The 22,128-nt window shown below is 40.7% G+C and overlaps 1 protein-coding gene across 8 annotated transcripts in view; it reads left to right on the top strand.

The window, feature by feature from the left end:
• Nucleotides 1-19,813: 19,813 nt before the first annotated feature.
• The window catches only part of trim9 (tripartite motif containing 9), a 47,982-nt gene continuing 45,667 nt past the window's right edge, over nucleotides 19,814-22,128 (top strand). For all 8 annotated transcript variants that reach the window (XM_037796144.1, XM_037796145.1, XM_037796148.1 and 5 more), the window contains exon 1: nucleotides 19,814-20,784. In XM_037796144.1, coding sequence (XP_037652072.1) covers nucleotides 19,960-20,784 — 825 coding nt within the window. In that variant the 5' untranslated portion in view covers nucleotides 19,814-19,959. The remainder of the gene's footprint in view (nucleotides 20,785-22,128) is intronic.

Below are 22,128 nucleotides of genomic sequence, written 5' to 3' on the forward strand. Positions count from 1 at the left end.
GTTTAAGGCACTTCAGCATTGACTTCACTTCTTCGACCGCGGAGTTGCCCGCTGGTTCTAGCCCCCTTTGTGTGTGCATTTTACCTATATGGTCAACCATTTCATTACTCATCATATAAATAGTGGTTTTGTGCTTTGAGCTTTAGGTGTGCGTCTGAGTGCAGTGAGGCTCTGCAAAAAAAGTGATTCTCCCAGCTTGTCACTGCAGTGCTCTGAGGTTTATGGGAAGTAATGTCGCAGTGTGGTGGCGTAGAAGGAAAGGAGAGGGAGGGGTGATGCATTGAGTGACATAAGAGGAGGAGGTGCGGTTGAAACTGGATCAGTCGGACAGTGGGTCACTGGGCCGGGGAGTACCGCTGAGCTCAGCTTACAGTCCGACACCTTGACTCATCATGTTTCCTACACTTTATGACTTCCACTAAGGATGTGAAGGGCATGAATTACTGCTTCAAAAGTAATTAAATGTGTCAGTGCCTCAAAATTAATTTGCCAAGGGTTCTTTAGCCTGAATGAACTTTTATTCCATTATGTTTGACCGCTTGAGTCATCTGTGATGCTTCGCTTTACTTGATGCCAGATAAACTTGAGAATATTTCCCAGTTCGTTCCATTTTGCAGACTTTTTAATTAAAAACTCCTTAATGTCTCCTGCAATTATGTTTCTGTTACAGTCAGAGGACACAGAGCCCATGCAGTGCTGGAAAACACTTTACAGACATGTCCAGCGGGGGAGGAAACAAGGTCAGTGATATTCAAATGAGAACGACTGCATTTGTTGCTCTGCTTGTGTTTGTTTTATTTCACTGTGTGCTAAATATAAAGAAAATCTGCAGTGGTGTCTGTTCATTTAACGAAAAACACACAAGAGCATTTGTTTGCATATTCGGTTTGGTTTTTTTGCAAAGCAGCAGGGACAGGTTCACTGGGGTTTTGCATGCTGTCGATTAGTTCAGGAGCGTTCGTGGTTAATAGTGTGCTGCCTGGGATGCCTCTTTATGAGGCTCTGTAAATGTGTCAGGCAGCAGCAGGGGAAAGCCAACTCCTCTGGTCCCTCTAATTGGATTTGCACGTGTGGAAGAAGGCCTGGATTCATTTGGAACAAAAGACTTTATTCTACTCATCCTACACAGTTCATCCTATTGTTCAACGTTTTCAATTCCCAGATGGAGAAGAACCCAAAAATGCAGCCAAGAAATGGCTCAGCTCGTTATGATAAACAGGTTAGGAGGACCAACAAACTCTGCAGCTTTAAGGAAAAATCAACACATACTGCATGTAGCGCTCGTCAAAAACAGCCAATATTAGAGATAGCATTGACATTTGTAAGAATACAAGCAAGCGGGTGTTCACCACCCACACAGTAAGTTTATATTATTAAGCGCGTGCATACAGGATGAGAAACCCCCACTGTGCTATAGAAGCTGTCAGAGCATCCCCATGCAATCAACTCTGACACATTTTATTGTGCTGGCTCTCTACGCCTGCACATTAATTTTAGAAGGAAACAAGTGCAGACTCTCGGCTTTAATTTGAAGGGGTGTTTACGTCCGCGTTAGATGAGCCGTGTAGAAACTGCAGAACTTTTTAACCATGCTAGTGGATCAAGGGACGGCAGTGTCAGTTAGTTGGTCAACCACTTTGGTCCAGACTGAAATATCTCAAAAACTATTGGATGGATTGTCGTGAAATTTGGCACCGACATTCATGTTCCCCTCAGGATGAACTGTAATCAATTTGGTGATCCCTTAACCTTTTCTCTAGCGACACATATACTTTGATTTATGACCAAAATACCTGACATTCCCATCACTTTCTTTAGTGTTAATTAGCAAATGTAAGCATGCCAACTAAAATGGTGATCCTGGTAAATATTACCTCAGCATGTTAGTGTTCCCACTGTGACCCAAGGAGGGTGAAATGCGGAGATGTCACGCATCATCATTGCGTCATTGTGGTACAACACATGCGCAGTAAAATCTGGTCTGCACTCACCGAAATCGAGCCAATAGCAACGCACGACCTCAGCTCCAGTTACACTACGCATGTGTCGCACCTCATAGCTCAAGACCGTGTCCTAGTCTCATTCAATAAGCCTTGCTGCGAGCATGTTAACATACTAATGTTAGCTCACCAAGCAGTGACAGCAATAATCACATCTCTCTGTGGCCGGGAGGCGTGTTCGTGTGTTTCGGACGGGAACAGATTCTTTGTAACATAGGTCAACGTGTCACAGGAGTCACAGGAATCTTTACTGTTGACTGATTGGCTGTGGGTGCTCTCTATCCTTAATTTTTAGTTTGGCCGCACTTCGCCACAGAATCAAGCGGCAGCAGCTCGCTGAGCTCGGAGCGGCTACCGCATCTTTCCATAGACATTGCATGGCTGCAGGCCGCTCTTGGCTGCTGCTTGATGTGTTTCTGGCGTTACAGAACTGCCAGCGTAGCGGTACACTCTCAGTTTTGTTATTTATTCTTCTTGAGAAAACATTGTGATTCTCTCAAAGAACTGCACAGAACAAGAAACCCCATAAAAACACACCACTCTCCACTTCTTTCTGGCTGCACATCAGAGCATACACAGTAGGTTTTGTTTTGAATGTTCTGTGGTTCAGTTGATTCTCCTCTCCTCCACTTCACAGACTCATATTTTAGTAAAAGGCTGTTTTTATCTGAATATTCTCCCCTGAGGAGACATGCAACAAAACACCAAATAACCCCTCATCTTGGCTCACAATGTACCCGAACATTCATCCAATCTAATTTAAAAGCAGAAACTCTACAGCTCCCTGCCTTCACCCGAACTTCAGTTTAAAAACGTTAACGCTAAAAGCCTGAGGAGGCCATTAACGTGCACACATGCTCCCATTAACGCCGGCACTCCCCTGTGCAGATCTGAAGGTGAAGGCGCGAGGTGTTGAACATGTGTGACACATTAATAAACAGCGAAACAAATGGCATCTTCTGGTATCTCATTTGCAGCTAATGGCATCTTTAATGGCGAGATCTGAAACACATAGAAGACTGTTTCATCTGTCGAGGCATAAATGAGCTGACGAACTCAGTCTCCTTCAAAATTAGGTTTAAAAAAAGATGCTGCTTTGTGTCTGTGAAGGATTGTTGTAATGTGTGTGTACAGCGGCATAAAGGCTGCTTTCGACTGGCCTCTAAATGTCTATTGATTTAACTACACTGCTGCTCCTACAGTCTGTCAGGTTATTTGATTGGTCAGACATTTATATCTGGATCTTTAGCACACTCTCTGCTTTCCTGGAGCAAAAATGAATTTGTGGATGATATCTTCCAGAGACTTCAAAATTCATATTTCAGGAGTAATCACTGGTGGAAAGTAAATAAATACATTTATTCAAGTAATTTAGCATTTCCATTTTATGCTACTATAATTCTGCTACATTTCAGAGGGAAATAAAGTCGTTTTTACTCCACTACTTTTACTTAATTTTGAAGGCAGGACTCATACTGTATTGACTTCATTTTTAGGGCTGTCAATCGATTAAAATATTTAATTGTGAATGATTGCATGATAGTCCATAGTTAATCGCGATTGCATCTGTTCAAAATGTACCTTAAAGGGCGATTTGTCAAGTGTTTAATACTCTTATCAACATGGGAGTGGACAAATATGTTTGTTTTATACAAATGTATGTGTATATTTATTAATGGAAATCAATTAACAACATAAAACAATGACAAATATTGTGCAGAAACCCTCACAGGTACTGCATTTAGCATAAAAAATATGCTCAAATCATAACATGGCAAACTGCAGCCCAGCAGTCAGTGTGTCAGTGTGCTGACTTGACTATGACTCGCCCCAAACTGCATGTGATTATCATAAAGGGGGCATGTCTGTAAAGGGAAGACTCGTGGGTACCCATAGAACCTATTTTCATTCACATATCTTGAGGTCAGAGGTCAAGGGGCCCCTTTGAAAAATAGCCATGCCAGTTTTTCCTCGCCAAAACTTTGTGTAAGTTTGGAGCGTTATTTAGCCTCCTAGTAGTATGAGATGTTTGGTACCAATGGATTCATTAGGTTTTCTAGTTTTATATGATGACGGTATCTTCACTCTAGCTTTAGAATTACTGATTATTATCACGTTAACTTTGACAGCCCTAATTTTTACATTGTGTTATTGCTGCTTTTACTCAGTAAAGGATCTGAAATACTGCTGTGAGATCTCTATGCTCTCACTGTTGGGCAAACACAGATGTAACAACTTACGCTGTTTGTTTTCCCTGCAGGCCTGTGCTGCTAAAATACCATCAATCCTGCTCCAATTCATCCATAACCAGAACGAGACGCTTACATAAGGTGGATTTCCTCGTTGCTCAGAGTGCCCAATGCCCATGTAAGTAAAATCGTTCATGACTCACTGACAAATGATGTTCACGCAGGCCTTTACTGGTGTCTGAGAGGCAGCGAGGATTGTCGGAAGCAGTGGGAGGACAGGACAGAAAAGTGTGAGGAAACGGCCTGAATAGCAAGAGGTGGGATGCACACAGTGGCGTATCATTCACAGACAGACGCCCACTAAGACACACACTCATCAAAAGCCCTTAAAATATACATTTTATGTAACGAGCTTCCTGCCTGGAGCAAACATGAGTAGATCCTATTCCTTTACAAAAATAAATATGAAACAAACACCTCATTCGGATGTGACGTAAAAGGTTTCTCTTTTTATAACGTACCTCTCTGTATAGTGAGCGTTAATCCTGTAGTCAAGATGCCAAATGCATTTACATGAAGTAATTCATAAAGATGCCCCATTGAATGATCAAAGATAGTCTGTAGTGCAGCGGTTAGGAGCTCCTCTTCTTCTGTCTGAAACATGTCCACCCACTTTTTTCAGACACTTGCTTTCTGGAAGAAAAATGCACATTTATTTTTCTTGACAGACTTTTCAGAAAATCCCCCAAAAATAAAGACTTTAATGTTCAAAATGAGCCAACCAGCCTCCAAATTAACCATGAGCCCGTATCAAAAGATTCAGGAATAATTTATGGGAACCAAAACAGACGGGACTGTCAGTGCATCCCAACCCCATTCTCCATACTCACTATATTATATCTTCTACTGTTTAGATAGATAGGCAGTGTTTAAGAAATTAAAGTACTGCCCCGTTCTGTACTAACAGCAGGATGCAGCGTACAGATACCAATCAAGGAATAACTTCATACTTATTTGCATTTATATGGAAACTTCACAACACCTTGTAAATACGTTCTTTCCAAGATTTGTTTTGTCACTGTTGTCATTTTCTGAGGCACCAGAGCTTCTTTTCTAACACTATCCACTGTTTCTTTACGGTTTCCAGATGTGAGTAGTTCCACCATTTGTACGCTTTTGACAGAATATACTTCATGTATCGCATGCCGCAAAAGTGCCCTCTTGAATGCCCTTATGGTAGGTAAAATATGATAAAGTGCCCTCTATGGTGGCCCAATGTGTAAGGAAACATGATAAAGTGCCCTCTAGGTTGCTCTATATGCGGGAAAACTTTCTACACTTGGTTTAAAAAAAAAAAATTTAAACCCTCAAAATGTTTTTTTCTGGCTTTTAATTTGAGCTAATCCTATCTTTCCCATTAAGGGTTTTTAAAGGATTATCTTCATTGTTTAAGGACAAACGTTCCATTAGTTCTTCAGTCAAATTCAGAGCTTCACCCCAAAGTTGTGTTTATGGATAAATGAATAATATTCTTTTGTCCAAAAGATCTTTGAATAAGTTTAATGTCATCAATCGTTGACAGGTTAAACTCCTCTGCAGCTCTGATATATTTCAGCTGAGATATGAGTCACTTCACTTGTTAGGAAAGCTGATGAAGTGTTTTTTACTCTTCGTCCCATGAGAAGAATCAAACACTTTTCTCTCAGAGAACTTTTCTTCAGTTTGGACTGATTTCCTCCTCGGAGACGTTTTGATGAATTCAGGCTCTGATCGGCTCTGAATGTCTCCATGAAACAGACTGATCTTGGTTCAGTTTGTGAGGCTCATTTAAGGCAGGCTTTTCACAATAAGAGACATGTTTATGGACAGAAGGAAAACACAAAGAGTCCAGGAGGGATTTGAACCCATAACCTTTAGACTGTAAAGCTCTTTCTTTACCAGCTGAGCTGTCAGGAGTCTGCAGTGAACTGAGTCTCATACACTCTGACTTTGTATCTGTTTTATTTGTTCCTTAATCAACCTTAATTGTTCAATTAATATGCAAATGTGAGGTTAATTAATGGATAAATGAATGGATTATGATATATAAAGGTTTTAATAAAAACCCTCAAGGACTTAAGTTTTTCTGGCTTTTTAGACAATCCTATCGTTCCTATTCAGTGTATTTTAATGGATTATCTGCATGGTTTAAGGATTTTTTAAGGGAGAACAATCCATTAACATGTACTAAATAATATTAAAGCAACCTCAAAACTTTCACCTTCATTATAAATGGAATAAGTCAGACATGACACTGAGTTTAATCTATGATCTCACCTTTATTAGACAGTCCTCTGAGGGTTGACAGAAGGAAAACACAAACAGTCCAGGTGGGTTTTGAGTGAACAACCTTGAGACTGTAGAGACTGTGAGAGGTAAACTGAGTCTTGCATTAAAAACAATTAGACTTTGTCAGTTTGTCAGCGTGAATCTGTTTCGTTCTGAAATCTATAACTTTGTTTCTTTGCAGGTTGATGAAGGTGAAGTTTCTGCAGCTTCAGTCTGATCTTCTCCCTCTCTTTGGTTCTTTGTGCTGATCGGCGGAGGAGATGATCCAATGGTGAAGGACGCTGATAACCAACCGCCGAGACACGGATTAAAACCCCGGCTGAGGTACGTCACTCAGGTGTGTGTGATGAATGTGTCTGTGGATTCATGTATCTCCTCCAAACAACAAAAACTAAAAATTTCCAACGCTGCTATCACCAAAGTCGCTCATCGTTCAACCGATTTCAACTTGCAAATTTCCGAATTCCCAGCATTGACCATCGAGGAGAGAACAGAGGTGGGTTGAGCTAGTTAGTTTAGCAAGCCAGCTGGCTTGACAGGCTTTTTGTTTGCTTTTGTTATCCCTTTACATTATCGGCAGTGTTTCATTCTACAGGCTGTTCAACTGACTCTGCAGGTGATAGAGGAGAACGCCTTAGTGGTTCATCTGCATGCTCTCAGTTAAAATTGGTACATTTTAATAGAAACATTTCCTTAAAATGTAAAACTTTAGAATCTAATTAAAATGGATCAAAGTGTTAAACCTCCTTAAAATGTACAAAATAACATAACCTGTGTCTACACCTTAATTTGTACCTTTTATGATGATGATTTAGATGCAAATTTGAAGTTAATTAATGGCCCGGGGCGATCAAGTTTGAAATAAAAAAAATTCAGCCTAAGTTCCCTCTGTAGATGAATGCTTGCTGATGCCGTTGTTGTTGATACAATATGATACTCTACGGTGGCTACGTGTGCAAGAAAACATGATGCAATGCCCTCAAGGTTGCTCTTCCAGTGGATAAAACATGATACAGTGTCATATAAACTGCCCTACATGCTGGAAAACTCGCTGGTGCATCACTGCATGCAGCTTTTTCTTTCTCAGACAGCCTGAAATGCCATTTTCTTGGATGAAAAACATTAATTATACTCTGGTGTGCTTAACAATGTACAACTTTGGAGCAAGAGCAACATTGGTGTTGAAGATTGTTGGTATCGTTGTAGTTTTCTAACCAATTTTCGACTATTTCTCAGCCTTGGAGCTTTAATATTATTATCACAACACAAGAAAGATGGATATTCCTTTCTTCAAACTGGTGGACATGCAGCTTCATCACCCTGCAGTCTGCACTTCAATGCAATATACCAGAGAAAAATCTATAATCCGTATTCAGTACAACAAAAAGCACCAAATGGTTGAATGAAAGCCAACATGAAAGCCAACATGAAGCTGCTGCAGTCTGTCGTTTTTTCCTTTTTTCCCTCTTTGCTGCAATCTGTTGCAATCCCAGTTCATCACAGACACACACAAAGCTCAACTGTTAATGTTTAAAATATCAACTTAAAGCCATGATGGACTGTGTTGTCGGGGTAGCTTTTGCCGAATCGCTGTGCTTTGTGATGCTCTTGAATAAGGATGGTGGATTTGTCCCCCCATTAGTTGTACTGAGCTACAGATAGAAAGTTAGAGCTGCTGTTACAGTATGAAGAAAAGAACAGATGAAAGTAGCCTATCAATGCACATATACAGGTATATACTATCTCAACATATTCTCTTGCAACAGTTCGTATGATATCTTACGAAAAAGTTATTCCTTTTTATTTCCTATGAATGTCAAGCAACACGTGTCAATTTCAGCTCATTTCATGCATACAGTCTTTTCAAAATAAACTTCCGCCTTCATAGGAAACAACTTGGTTAGGTTTAGGCAATAACACAACTTATTTAGGTTTAGCAAAAGATCATGGTTTGGCTTAAAATAACTCCGGAAGTGGCGTAACTTAAGTATATGAGTTATGTGATGCATAAATCAGCGTTGACTTCTGGTTTCACATGAGATATGAACACCGGTCTCCTGGGCGAAAGTCTGGTATTTTCTGACCCATTTTTTTGACCCATTCATCCACCCTGATCTCCTCCCTATGTGGTGTTTATATTTCCTGGTTCACGATTACGTTAATTACACACAAATTTTGTGGGACATACATGAATTACAGTGCATTACTTTTGGTAGGTATAGCTACGAACGGTGTATGAGACCAGCCTGATTATTTAGGAATTTATATACAGATCTACGTAAGTAAGCAAATTAACTGTTCCTTTACACTTTTCTGTCTCAATAAGGACAAGAAGCTTAGTCATAAAACAGCTGTTTGAGTGAGAATGAGAGTAATCAACTTCCACTAAAAAAAAAACTCACATCCACAGCTATTAGAGGTATACTCTATATAAACCTGTTGTTCTTGTTCTTCAGTGTCTCCCTGTAGTACAGTATGAGGGGTCTAATATTAGATGAGGGGAGACCTACTGTACGGTGACATTTTAAAGCTTTCAGTGATGGTCTGTGTTGTAGTTTGAAGTGCATTAACAGAGAGGTTTTACAACAAACTCAGCTTCCTTTGGCCTATTTGAGCTTCTATTTTTGAACACTTTGCCTCTCAAAGAGGCCGTAAATAGCACCTTGTGTAGGGTAAATCAAACTTGGGGATACTTGGCCTGTGTAGCTCAGTGTGTTAAAGGAACACTCCAGTATTTTTCAACCTTGGTCATCGCTCATGTTATATCGTTTAGACCGAGTCCTGGAAAAACTGTTCATGTCAGCAGCAAGCGACATGATAATGAATGAATGAAATGAGTATAAAGCTCAAAATGTGATCATCAAGAACACAAAAATACCCATGAAACACTAAAAGTGATTTTTGTGTGTGCATTTACATAAAACAAATGATTTATGCTTCCCATAAGACACACTGCTTTCCAAGAAAACATAAATACAACCATTCAATCACGACCCGTCACCGTGATTTATCCAGCAATGCCAATGCCCAGACTTGACTGTTGGCTTTCTAATGTCCTTTACTGTCGGAGCTGGTGTTCACCACCGAGCCTCTTATTGCTCCCCAGGGGGGCTGCTGATGCTGAGATGGGGGGAGGCATCAATGAGCTAACCGGTGGATCAATGGTCACCAAGCCAACCTCTCTGTCCTCAACGAGTGCCTGTGGGAGGTCAACTCTTAATGGCAGAAAGGAGAGATTTACACCTGGGTGTGACTGGGGGAGGGATTGAAGGAAAGAGAAGGAAGATGGGAGAAACAAAGAAACAAAGAAAAGGGAGGATAGAGCAGGCAAATAAATTAATAATGGAACATGTGTATCTATTTTCTATTTTCACTAAAAGTCCCAGTAGTCAAAACCTTCAGATACGTATTGATGACAGTTCCCCTGTCCTGAAAAGCATGCTTTATCTGCTTATCTGCTTTGTAGAGGGGGTAATCATGGTGGTTTTTTGTATAAACTGACCATTTGGACCAGCCGGCCTTATTGGTCTTTCTTCAGGTTAATTTTGGGGCGATAGAACGAAGTCTCCAGCATGGCTATGTTGTTTGGAGCCATGAATTTGTTGCAGTATTACATCTCGGATATCGAAACCAGAGACTGTATATAAGAAGTGGACGTAGTCACCGTTACGTCACCCATTGGTTTATGGACTGATGTTTTGAAGCCTCGAGTTCGGCATTTTGGCCATCGCCAAATGGAGCCAATGGAGCTAAGTACAACTGAACACTGAGTAAGACATGTTTAGGCGACCAAAAATGTTACAATTAACTTTCATGAACTGAAAACACACTGTGAAAGGGTTAAAGTTGTAAGACGAAAACATGGACAACTCCCAGACCGGACAACGCCGTGGTAGCGACCTGTAAATCACAAGGTAGCCACGCCCTAAAGCATCCCCTGCTTTATGGTCTATTTGACTCTAAATGGGACCATAATTTACTAAATGAACATCATGCTGTATTGAAGAAGACTTGAAACTAGCGATTGAGACCATAAACTCATGTTTACAATGTTTACTGAGGCAATAAATCAAGTGAGAAGTAGGCTCATTTTCTCATAGACTTCTATACAATCAGACTTCTTTTTGCAACCAGAGGAGTCGCCCCCTGCTGGCTGTTACAAAGAATGCAAGTTTAAGGCACTTCAGCATTGGCTTCACTTTTCAGTCCTTGAGGTTAATGCCCACTGGTCGAAACAAGTCCCACTTTTGCAACAAAGTTTTCCTCCTGAGAAAAATACCAAAATGTGTCTTTAAAAGTAAAATCTAGTAACTCAGATTGCTACTGTAGGTAATACAGCACAGTTTGGACTTTATATTACATTATATGTTCAATAACTTTTCCTAAACAGTATAACTGCTTCCTCCATCACTCTGAGAGTTGAAATAACATCACTAGTTTATGAGTTCTGAGGTTTTATGGAGACAAAGGGGAGTCATATTTCACCGGCTGCTGTAAATGACTCTTCATATTTGATAAAGATGTTTAATGGGTTTAAATCTCTCAGCTTTAGGCAGTTTGAGGGCTGTTCCTCCGTTCTTCACAACTCCCAAATGGGCTTCCCATGCTTTATGTCCACTGATGGATGTCGCCATCAAACTTTCATTGGACCAGAATGTATTTTTTTCTGTAAAAGCAGCATACTGTACCTCCTCTAGTTACCTGGCATCTTTGTCCTCATGAAGAATAAACACTAGCATTGGCTGTAACATCATACATACATTTTTTTTTATATTCTTGTGCTCCATTTTTCTGCACCTGTTCTGTTTTCACTAAATGGGAGGTAAACAGAGGAGTCCTCGGGCCAGTAACAAAGCCTGCAGTAACAAGAGCTGACTCCATTAGCGGGGAGTCCCTGCTGGATGTGCTGGATGCCGGGTGGGGGTTGGGAGAGGGAATGAATGTAAGGATGGAGGCTTGTGAAGCACATTGCAACTGGGAATAGAAGAGGGAAACAATTAGTCTGGGAATCCAACATTTTCCCAACACCATAACTCTTAATTTTCTTGACATTTCTGGGTTATTGAGAGTATTTAGTCAGAGTAAAGTCCTTGGAGGAGAAGGGAGAGGTGAAGCTGGTCAATAAAAAGACTCTACACTGAAGCCTTGCTGAACTGCACAGCTATATTATTCAAATAAATGATCCGTACAGACACATTGATTTAATCGTGGCTCAGCTACTTTCAAACTATGTCACATAATTTGTATGCTTTAGCCCACAGTAGCTCAGAAACAACTAAATTTGACTGATTGCACTTTGGAAATAATCAATAATCTACATTCTGTGTCAAATCCTCGGGCTTCTTTGGGTTAGGAGAGCGTTGTGTGAGTCCACGTGCAACAGGAGAGCTGGGTTTTAGTAGCAAATCCCCATCCTGCTTAGAATAAAAAATCATTAGGCTATTAATTGCAGCACAGATTCCCTGCAGAGGCTGGACGCGGTGCTGCACGTGGAGGCCTTTCCCTGCTCACATGTCTCTTCATGCAGCCCACGCATTCAGCAAAATGACTATTGCACTTTTTGTGAATGTTGTTCTCCATTAGAGATGCAGCAGCGCATTGTCGATTGCTTGTTTTGTGGAAATTCACAATAGCTGTGACGCTGGCCCCTCTAAAGGCTTTGCAGAGAGAAAGAAGCACCCAGCACACAATGGAGCACTTAAATGTATTTCAGTTACAGTTTCAGTTTCCGTTGTGTCTTCACTGACAACATGGCACTGAGAGGCAACGAGCCAATCCAAATCAGTGGCAGTGGAAACACATCATTATGGCATTCCTCTCGTGCTGATTCCCCGAACAAAACTGCAATGCTTAAACTCAGCATGCAAGAAGATGAAAAAACAGGCAAAATGCTATTTTTCTTTCACTGGATCAATCATTCCCTGATGTCAGTAATTCTGCATGTCTTGGCGGGAAGCATTACAAATTTGTTTTGTGCATTCTCCAAAAGAACTTGTCTTTTTTTATTTGGATCAAAGTCTTCTGAATAATCTTCTCTACAAAGTGAAATTGCGACTCCACTTGCTGATATTTGCCAAGTATTCTTAACAAATAAGCTGTAAAATGTGTCTATATTCTCCTTGAATTAAGGTCAGACATGTGGCTTAATGCAAAACGCCCATGTTAACTGTGTAACTTTGTGTTTTTGCCGGTGGGCAACCTCCGGGTCTGAGAAATGAAGCCGTGGCTGAAGTGCCTTAAACTTGCATTCTTTCTAACAGCCAGCAGGGGGCGACTCCTCTGCTTGATAAAAGAAGTCTGATTGTATAGAAGTCTATGAGAAAATGAGCCTACTTACACAACATGAGTTTATGGTCTAAATCGCTAGTTTCAAGTCTTCTCATTTAATAAATTATGTTCCCATTTAGAGTCCAATAGACCATAAAGCAGGGTATGCTTTAGGGCGTGGCTACCTTGTGATTGACAGGCTGCTACCACGGAGTTGCCCGTGTTTTCGTTTTAGAACTTTAACCCTTTCACAGTGTGTTTTCAGTTCATGAAAGTTAATTATAACCTCTTTGGTTGCCTAAAAATATCTTATTCAGCATTTGGTTGTACTTAGATCCACACTCTCGTGTCACTTCTGGTTGCAAAATACCAAGATGGCGACGGCCAAAATGTTGAACTTGAGGCTTCAAAACGGCAGTCCACAACCAGATGGGGGACGTCACGGTGACTACGTCCACTTCTTATATACTGTCTATAGTTTTTCCTTAAGGCCATGTTTGTAAGCCCTCTGTCCTTACCCTCCCACTTCTTCTTCAGGATATATATATAAAATTACACTTTAATAACCTCAGAAAAAACACCTCAACGTTGTGATTACTGTCATTAATTCTGAAGCATATTAAGTTTAGAAATAATATTCATAACTACGAGGCATCATTCCCAATTTCTCCCTGAAGGCTTAATTTACAAATATTGCATCAGGAAAAAAAAAATGCATTTTTCAGGTCACTGTGAAGGGCACAGATGGCGCTGAATCCATAAACATGAGTTCATGTGAGGTTGTTGAAGATGCTGCAGTGCTCTGGATGTCAGGAAGTCAGCACAGTGACTTTGGGCTTTTGTCCGCCAAGTTGCTCGTTCTGCTACAGAGAGCCACAATAGCAGATGGTGATAATGTGAGAACTGTTGCATAAGGAAAGGTTACCGGAGGTGAATGTGCAAAGTGATGTTTAAGCAGCCCCTTCATAACTTTGATTCAGTACTTTCTGAAGGTTAGATAAAGCCATGAACTCTGTCATCTGCAAATGCACTTTATACATAGCCCAATATCTCTGGGGAGATTATGTCCATAGTGGACGATTCTGCATGTCACAATTTATCTCCAGTGCCAACATTTAATGTCAACGCAGGAACTAGTGTGCCCTAGAGACAAAAAGTAAAGTTGTGTAGGTCGGGATGGTAGATGGGTGTGTAGCAAGTCCCACAGAACTGCAATTACTATTTGCGTGTGATCTTTCTCAAACCTTAACCAAGTGTTTTAGTTTCCTCGCCCTAACCTCAATCATATTTCATTTGGAGGCTGTCCTCCCAAGAAGAGCGACAGCATCAAAGACATATGTTTACATCCAAGTGACAAAGAACACTTGAGGTCGTAGTAATTGTGACAGGAGCAAAGGAGGAAGGCTGGTGACGTAGATATAAAGCAACAACGTCCACGTTGGGAGGAGGTCGGGGTGGATGGATGGGTCAACAAAACATTGGACTTCATCACAAGAGACCGCTGTTCGTTTCCCGTTTCTCACCAACAGTCAACGTTGTTTTTACCACGTCGTTCCCAAACCTTAATCACGTGTTATTATGATGACAAAGGTCTAACCTAACCTTAACTACGTACTTATTTTAACCCGAACCATGATCTTTCCCTAAACCTAACCAAACTATAACCATAGTGTTGTCACATCGTAAAACTGATTTATTTTTCGTCAGTGATTTTGTAACAGGCAAATGATGTTGTGCTGTTGATATCAGCTCAAAAAACACCTCTATGTGTTGTTCTGTAAGACATGAACGAACACCGTATTTAGTCATTTCATTTGGAGGACTTGCCATAACCACAATCTTTAAACTTACCATAGTTACCATGCACAGACATTGCAGAAGGTGAGAATGACATTTGACATTTTCTGCAAAACTACAAATATACCAGGATGCTGCTGACAGTTCTCATTTACAACAATCGGAGAATAAAGCAATTTCAATTCTACTTCTTTATCTTTAAAGGGGACAACACCTTTCAGTGTTTGTGCTCATACATTTGGGTATCTGGAGTGCCTACCGACCGACAAACACTTTTTCAGGAGGGGGTCTTACAGAGACAGGCGCTAAAACGGAGCGTTTCAGCCAGAGGGTGAATACAGGTATATCCAGACAGACAGTTAACATGTTCTAGTAGAAACCCAAAATACAAGTATAAACCTGAAAATGAGCATGATACTGTATGTCCCCTTTAACTCAAAACAAAAGAAACGTCAAAACCTGTTCAGAAAGTATGTTTCCTTCACTGTGTAATTGTGGACCCAGTGTAAACATCCATTCTCCAAAATTACAGTAACTTCATCCTTTAAAGAGTTACAAAACCACAACTTTTCTCAAGCCAGAGCTCAGTAACAAAAGATTTCTATTCTTATCTTGAATATCTCCGCTGCGTCCCATAGAGATTCCCATCTAGTCTGAGCCGTGTGCCGTAAAGCTCCAGCAGTCTGTGTACTTCTTTACTCTTGAGTCGTCTTGAGGCTGCAGAGGGAGTCTGTGTTGAGAAGAGTTAATAGACTCAGAGCAACACACAAAGGAGACTTTATCCCTTATCGATGGAGGGGAGGACTCCAATAAACTACGTGAGCTCCGGGCAGGATGATTGAACTGTGGGTTGAATACTGCTTTAACTAACAATGGGGATTTATTTTCCCTCTGGTGTGTAGATCCAGGTATCGAAGGTGTTGTGATGCATTCATGAGCTTTTCAAAAGCTGACATGTCTGCAGATTTACAGTAATAAGTGTATACATACAACGTTTATACCTAATTTATACTTCTGCAGAGATGGTTTGTGGTGCATGTAGAAAGCTCACCACATGAAACATGTGATTACGCGGCAAACACTGCAGACGCCTCAGAAGTTTGATTACATTCACACAGTTACACATTCACACCTGGAAGCTGCCCAGTACAACCACAGTCTGATCTGCTGGCCACTGAGAAGCTCCACTGGAGCGGTTGGGGTTAAGGGCTTTGCGCAAGGGCACCTCACTTTCCCCACCAAGATTAATCCTGCCGGTCCATGGGATTGAACCGGCGACCTTCCGGTCTCCAGCTCACTTCTGGTCTCCAGCTCATGTCTCTAACCTTTAGGCCACCACTACCCCAAAAGAAAAACCTTCAAAAATGAGCATCACTAAAACTGTATTCTGTAATATCCGATCCGGTTGTCTTTGCAACAGCGACAACAGTAATACCACTTGCTGTCTGTTGCCAGTTTTATCTATGATAAAGTATCATAATGTATTATTCATTTATATTTTGTATTAATAATCTAAATCTGCAAAGTAACTAGTAACAAAATACGTCAAATAAATGTAGTGGAGTAAAAAGTACAATATTTGCCTCCAAAATGTAGCCTAGTGGAGTAGAAATAGAAGGTAGCACCGTACAAGTACTTCAAAATGCACCATTATCGTTACAAACTGCGCTATGTGACATAATATAAAACAATATACAAGTCAATCTTAAAAGTATAGTCAGTTAAGTTGGCAAAAATGTCCCTTTAATTGGACTTTGTGCGTCTGCTGATACTGTTGCTTTGTCACCAGCCAGTTAATCAGCAGCTATTTTACATTTGTCGTCATGACGCCTCCGCTGTGTTGGTGCACCCGAGGTCACCAAAAACAACTTAATCACAGACTTTAAGAGCATTCTTGGATGTGATCACCGAAAAGTAAAAAGAAATCTGCGAAGCTTTTCTCTCAGAGCCGTCTGGTGCGTCTGTCCTGGCAGCAGGAGCGAGTTGGCTCCGACGCAAAAAAGATGAAATAGATTCAGAAGAATTGGCCACTTTTCTACTCAAAGGCGGCAAACAGGAAGATGCAGTGTGGCCCCGAACTGAGGAGATTACACAGAGAACAATGTCATCATGCTGGAGGCGTCAGCAAGCATGCATCCAAAAATAGCTGATGGTCTTGTTACAAACATTTGGTTTGGATCAACACTGTATTTGGTTAAATCCAGGGGAATATTTACATGGATAAACTTGCCATTTGTTGTATATTTTCCCAAATCTTAAAGAATTATGAGCTGAAGCATTATCAGCACAGAAGGCTCTGATAGAAATTAAACACCTAATGCTTTAATAGTGTTACAGAAGTGAAAAATAAGGACCACAGTTTGAGTTTATAGATGATTATTATGTCAAGTGATGGTGGAATATGTGTTTACACAATAAATCCATGTGACATTTTGATTTCCTTCAGTACATTTGCTTTGAATCAGCATTATTATTACTCAATGAGATTATTCACATTTCCACTTTGATATGTTTATCAGCCGGCCTACAATCTGATGCACTGGACGCATTCCTGAGCGATTATCTTTATTAGACAAAGACGCCCATATTAACGCTCCTCTCATTCTCAAACTCCTTTACAAAATATGCAAATGTAATCACACTGAGTGGCCTCACGTTGCCCTCTGTGGGTCTGAGAAACCGTTCCGTAAAATGGGATTATTTCATTTAATTTCCCTATCAACGGCCTCGCTGGAGGCTCACGTTGCCATGGACGTCTCAGAGATGATGGAGGTATTTGGCCATAGAAACGGAGAGGCTCACGGATACGGAAAGAGAAAAACCTCTTTTGAGAGCTGCTGCTTTATCTTATCTCACAAGGTGTCAGTTTCCATGTTCTCAATCTCCTCCAGGAGTGATCTTTGCTCCCTCAGCAGCTGAGAGGAGAAGCTTTTCAAATAACAAACATCCCAAATCCGGCAAGTTTCTACTGTGCAGCCGCTATGCAAAGCTGCGTGGGTTTTTATTATGCAGATCCCGGCTTAAGAAATCTCTAGATAGTCTGCCCTGTTTCTGTCAGTCAGAAAATCAGATGTGGAAAGTAACGAAGTACAGTTTTGAGGATTGATATCTTACCTTTTAGTATTTCATTTTACTTTAAAGGTGCTAAATTCGATATTCAGAGCATTAATATAGCAGGAAACAACTATTAGGAGTAATGTCTACCTGAGCAGAGAATGAAGTCACTCTCCCTCTGTGCTTTGTTGACATAGTCGGGCTGGCCGCGCATGCTTTTAGTGCATGTTCGTGCATGTGAGCGTGAATATATTTAGGCTACATATTGCTGCTCTTTCTTAAGTAAATGGACTATAATCAGCTTAAGAGAGCATCTTCTAAAACAATACTTCTTGTCTTTTAGTCTTTGGTTGTCTGCATGATCACATTTTATTAATTGCTCTATATTGAAAGGATGATCTGGCATTGTTTCCCATATAATCCCCTAAACAATTAGGTTCAGTAATGTCTACAGACACTATAGTATCTGTTGTCATATCTGGCTGGTAAGCTCATTAACATATCTCTCTGTCTCCACACTGACAGTTGACTCCTCCAATGGTTCCTTGGAATCCACTGCTTATCCAATAGCAGCCCAGTCTGAGCTGATGCTGGTTTCCTATTGGTCTGTATTGAATTGAAAGGATGATTTTGCATTGTTTTCCTTATAATCCCCTAAACAATTAAGTTCAGTAATGTCTACAGACACTATACACTGTGAAAAAACTAAGTGTAAAATAACGGAACTTTTCCGGCAGCAGAGGCGCCAGAAAATGTCTGTTAAAAAACGGAAAAATACTCTCCGTTAATTAACATAAATAAACTGTAAAAAAAAAAAAGTAATTATCTTTATATAATTAGCCTTTATTACTGTAATTTTAAAAGAAATATTTTACTTTTAACATATATTTATTGTTAGAATAGTCATACACCGTAAATCTAAGACCATTTACATATAAATCACAAATGAAACATGTATTTTTACGCTGCAAAAGCCCAAATTTACATTAAGTCAGAAGTTTTGCAAAAAAATCTGTATTTTTACAAGAAATATTTTTTGAATTCCATGAAATCTTTTTCTTCTAACATAAATTAATTGTTGAAATAGAGTCATAAACCTCTAAAAAACAGAATAATTATCTTAAAAAATGATCAAGAAAAGCTTAAATAAAGATAATTACGATTGTGATTACAAAAAATACTGTAAATCTAAGACCATTTACATATAAATCACAAATGAAACATGACATTTTTACATTTTTCTTTCTGTCATTTTGAAATACAGACAAAAAATGTAAAAATTTCTTGAAACAAACTGTAAAAATGTTTTTTTTTTTTTTACAATGTAATATCTGTTGTCATATCTGGCCGTAAAGCCCATTAAAGGAGCCTCTGTCTCTCCACACTGACAGTTGACTCCTCCAATGGTTGTGTGGAATCCTCTACTTATCCAATAGCAGCCCAGTCTGAGCTGATGCTGGTTTCCTATTGGTGGAGAGTGTGTCTCCTCGGTGCTGTGAGGTCTTTTCCTCTGGTCAAGGTTGCAAAAATAAATTAAAGAAAGAAAAAAAAAAATATATATATATATATACGTATATATATATATAAGCAAATAAAAAAATAAAAAAATAAAAAAACAAATAAATAAATAAAGAAAACTTTAAAAAAAAACTTTAAAAAAGCCAGTAGTACGAGAGAAAAATAAATTAAAGAAAGAAAAAATAAATATATATATATAAGCAAAGAATAAATAAATAAAGAATCAAAGAAAGAAAGAAAGAAAGAAAGAAAGAAAGAATGAAAGAAAGAAAACTTAAAAAAAAAAAAAAACTTTAAAAAAGCCAACACAACTGATCCAATGGTTGTTTGGCTTCCACTGCTTATCCAATAGTAACCCAGTCTGAGCTGAAGCTGGTTTCCTATTGCTCTGTATTGAATTGAAAGGATGATTTTGCATTGTTTTCCTTATAATCCCCTAAACAATTAGGTTCAGTATAATATCTACAGACACTAAAGTATCTGTTGTCATATCTCCTTGTAAAGCTCCTCTGTCTCCACACTGACAGTCGACTCCTCCAATGGTTGTGTGGAATCCACTGCTTATCCAATAGCAGCACAGTTTGAGGTGATGCTGGTTTCCTATTGGTGCAGAGTGTGTCTCCTCGGTGCTGATGTCTTTTCCTCTGGTCCAAGGTTGCACTTGCAGTAATAATCGCAGTATAGGACGCACCAGCAGAGCAGCAGCAGCCTGATCAGCACAGACTCCTCTGCTGTTTAACTTTCTCCTGCTTGTTGTTGTTTTCTCACCATACTGAGGAACCTCTCACCTCTCTGCAGCAGCAGTCATGGATGAGATGGAGGAAGAGTTAAAATGCCCAGTGTGTGGCTCTTTTTTCCGGGAGCCCATCATCCTGCCGTGCTCACACAACATCTGCCAGGCTTGCGCTCGGAATATCCTGGTCCAGACTCCAGATGCTGAGTCTCCACACAGCAGCAGAGCGTCCGGATCCGGCGTCTCTGACTATGACTACCTGGATCTGGATAAAATGAGTTTGTACAGTGAGGCAGACAGTGGATACGGATCCTATGGAGGGTTTATGAGTGGACCTACTACTCCTTGCCAAAAATCACCAAACGGGGTGCGAGTTTTCCCTCCATCTGCACCCCAACCTCCTCCACAGCAGCCCGGCTCTCTGCCTCCAATCCCCCGCAACTCGTGCATCACCTGCCCGCAGTGTCACCGCAGTCTCATCCTGGACGACCGGGGGCTCCGCGGGTTCCCCAAGAACCGGGTCCTGGAGGGCGTCGTGGACCGGTACCAGCAGAGCAAAGCGGCCGCCTTAAAGTGCCAGCTGTGCGAGAAGAGTCCCACCAAGGAGGCCACGGTGATGTGCGAGCAGTGCGACGTGTTTTACTGCGAGCCCTGCCGCCTCCGGTGCCATCCTCCCCGCGGTCCTCTGGCCAAGCACCGCCTGGTGCCGCCTGCTCAGGGCCGGATCAGTCGGCGAGCCAGTCCGCGCAAGATCTCCACCTGCACGGAGCACGAGCTGGAGAACCTGAGCATGTACTGTGTGCAGTGTAAGATGCCAGTGTGCTATCAGTGTTTAGAGGAAGGCAAGCACGGCACACACGAAGTCAAAGCTCTGGGCGCGATGTGGAAACTGCACAAGGTACGTGCTTAAAATACATATATGAAGCTGTGAAATGTTTATTATCTGTTTTTACCTTACAGTGCGTCTTTTCTCTGTATATATGTGTGTTTTATTCACAATGATTCATCATCCTCTGAGCTGCAGCAACAAGTCTCCCTCTCTCTCTCTCTCTGATACCTGATTTGCATACAAGAAGCTATTTGAAAATGTCTCCTTGGTTCTTGGAAATTGTGCTAATTTTTTTTTTACTATTTTCTGACATTTTCTGATTCAAACAATGTAGGTGCAGCCTTACTTAAAGGGACTGTTTGTAACTTTCAGAAATGCTTGGTAACAGCGACACCTGTGGCGGGCTCGCGCTAAATAGACATGAACTAGCATCGCTCAAAACAGAATCGCTAAAACCACAATATCACTCTATATTGCACCTGTTTGGCAGTAATGTTAGCTGACCAGATGAAGGTCTCTCCATGAATCAATGCTGATCCTAGTGTTGGCTTTTCCTGTTTCAGCCCCGGAGGCTGAAGCAGGAAAAGCGGGTCGGTGCCGGGGCTGAAGCAGGAAGAGAAACGTTATCGTCTCCCGACTGCGCCCGCAGGGAGACACCAGCACTCGGTCGGAGACGGTAACGTTACTCGCTGCGGAGCCCCGTCACTTCACAAGACACTGCACAAACTTTCACTGTACATTTACTAGATATTCTCAGAGCTAAACTAACTCTTCTGCAGTGTGGAGTGAGCGCGCATGCACGTGTAGAGGTGGAGCGAGACAGCGAGAACACGCGCGGTGTGTGAGTGAAGGCAAGCAGGCAGCGGAGGAGAGACACGGGCCACACGCGCGTTCGCATATGCGCGCGCGCGCATGGGATCCCGACCCGGTAGATTTATACGTGTAAAAAGTTACAAACAGTCCCTTTAAGACAACACAATCTAATATTTCAGGTAATTTCCAGTAAACCTGAGTTGAACTCAGGGTTGGGCGTTATGTCCAAAATTTTCTATCCTGATTTAATAAAAGAAATTATAAAAAAAACAAAGCTTTGTTGAATACTCGATTCTGATTGGTCAATTACGGCATTCTACGGTCCGATACAAGACCCCTCTTCATAGTCTGTATGAAATAACCACAATGAAGACGATAAATTATCATTTATCGTCTTCATTGTATTATATCTATATATATGTATATATTAAACATTATATCATGTTTATTTTTGTTTATAGCTTATTTTGTATATTGTATATTGGTAGAAAGTCAATTTTTTCTATTCTTATTTTATTCTAACGTTTTTATCTATTCTTTTGTTATTATACTGTTTAACTTGCACCAACAAATCCAAAGCAAATTCCTAGTGTATACCTC

Source organism: Sebastes umbrosus, chromosome 16 (genome assembly GCF_015220745.1).
Source record: "Sebastes umbrosus isolate fSebUmb1 chromosome 16, fSebUmb1.pri, whole genome shotgun sequence".
Classification (NCBI taxonomy): domain Eukaryota; kingdom Metazoa; phylum Chordata; class Actinopteri; order Perciformes; family Sebastidae; genus Sebastes; species Sebastes umbrosus.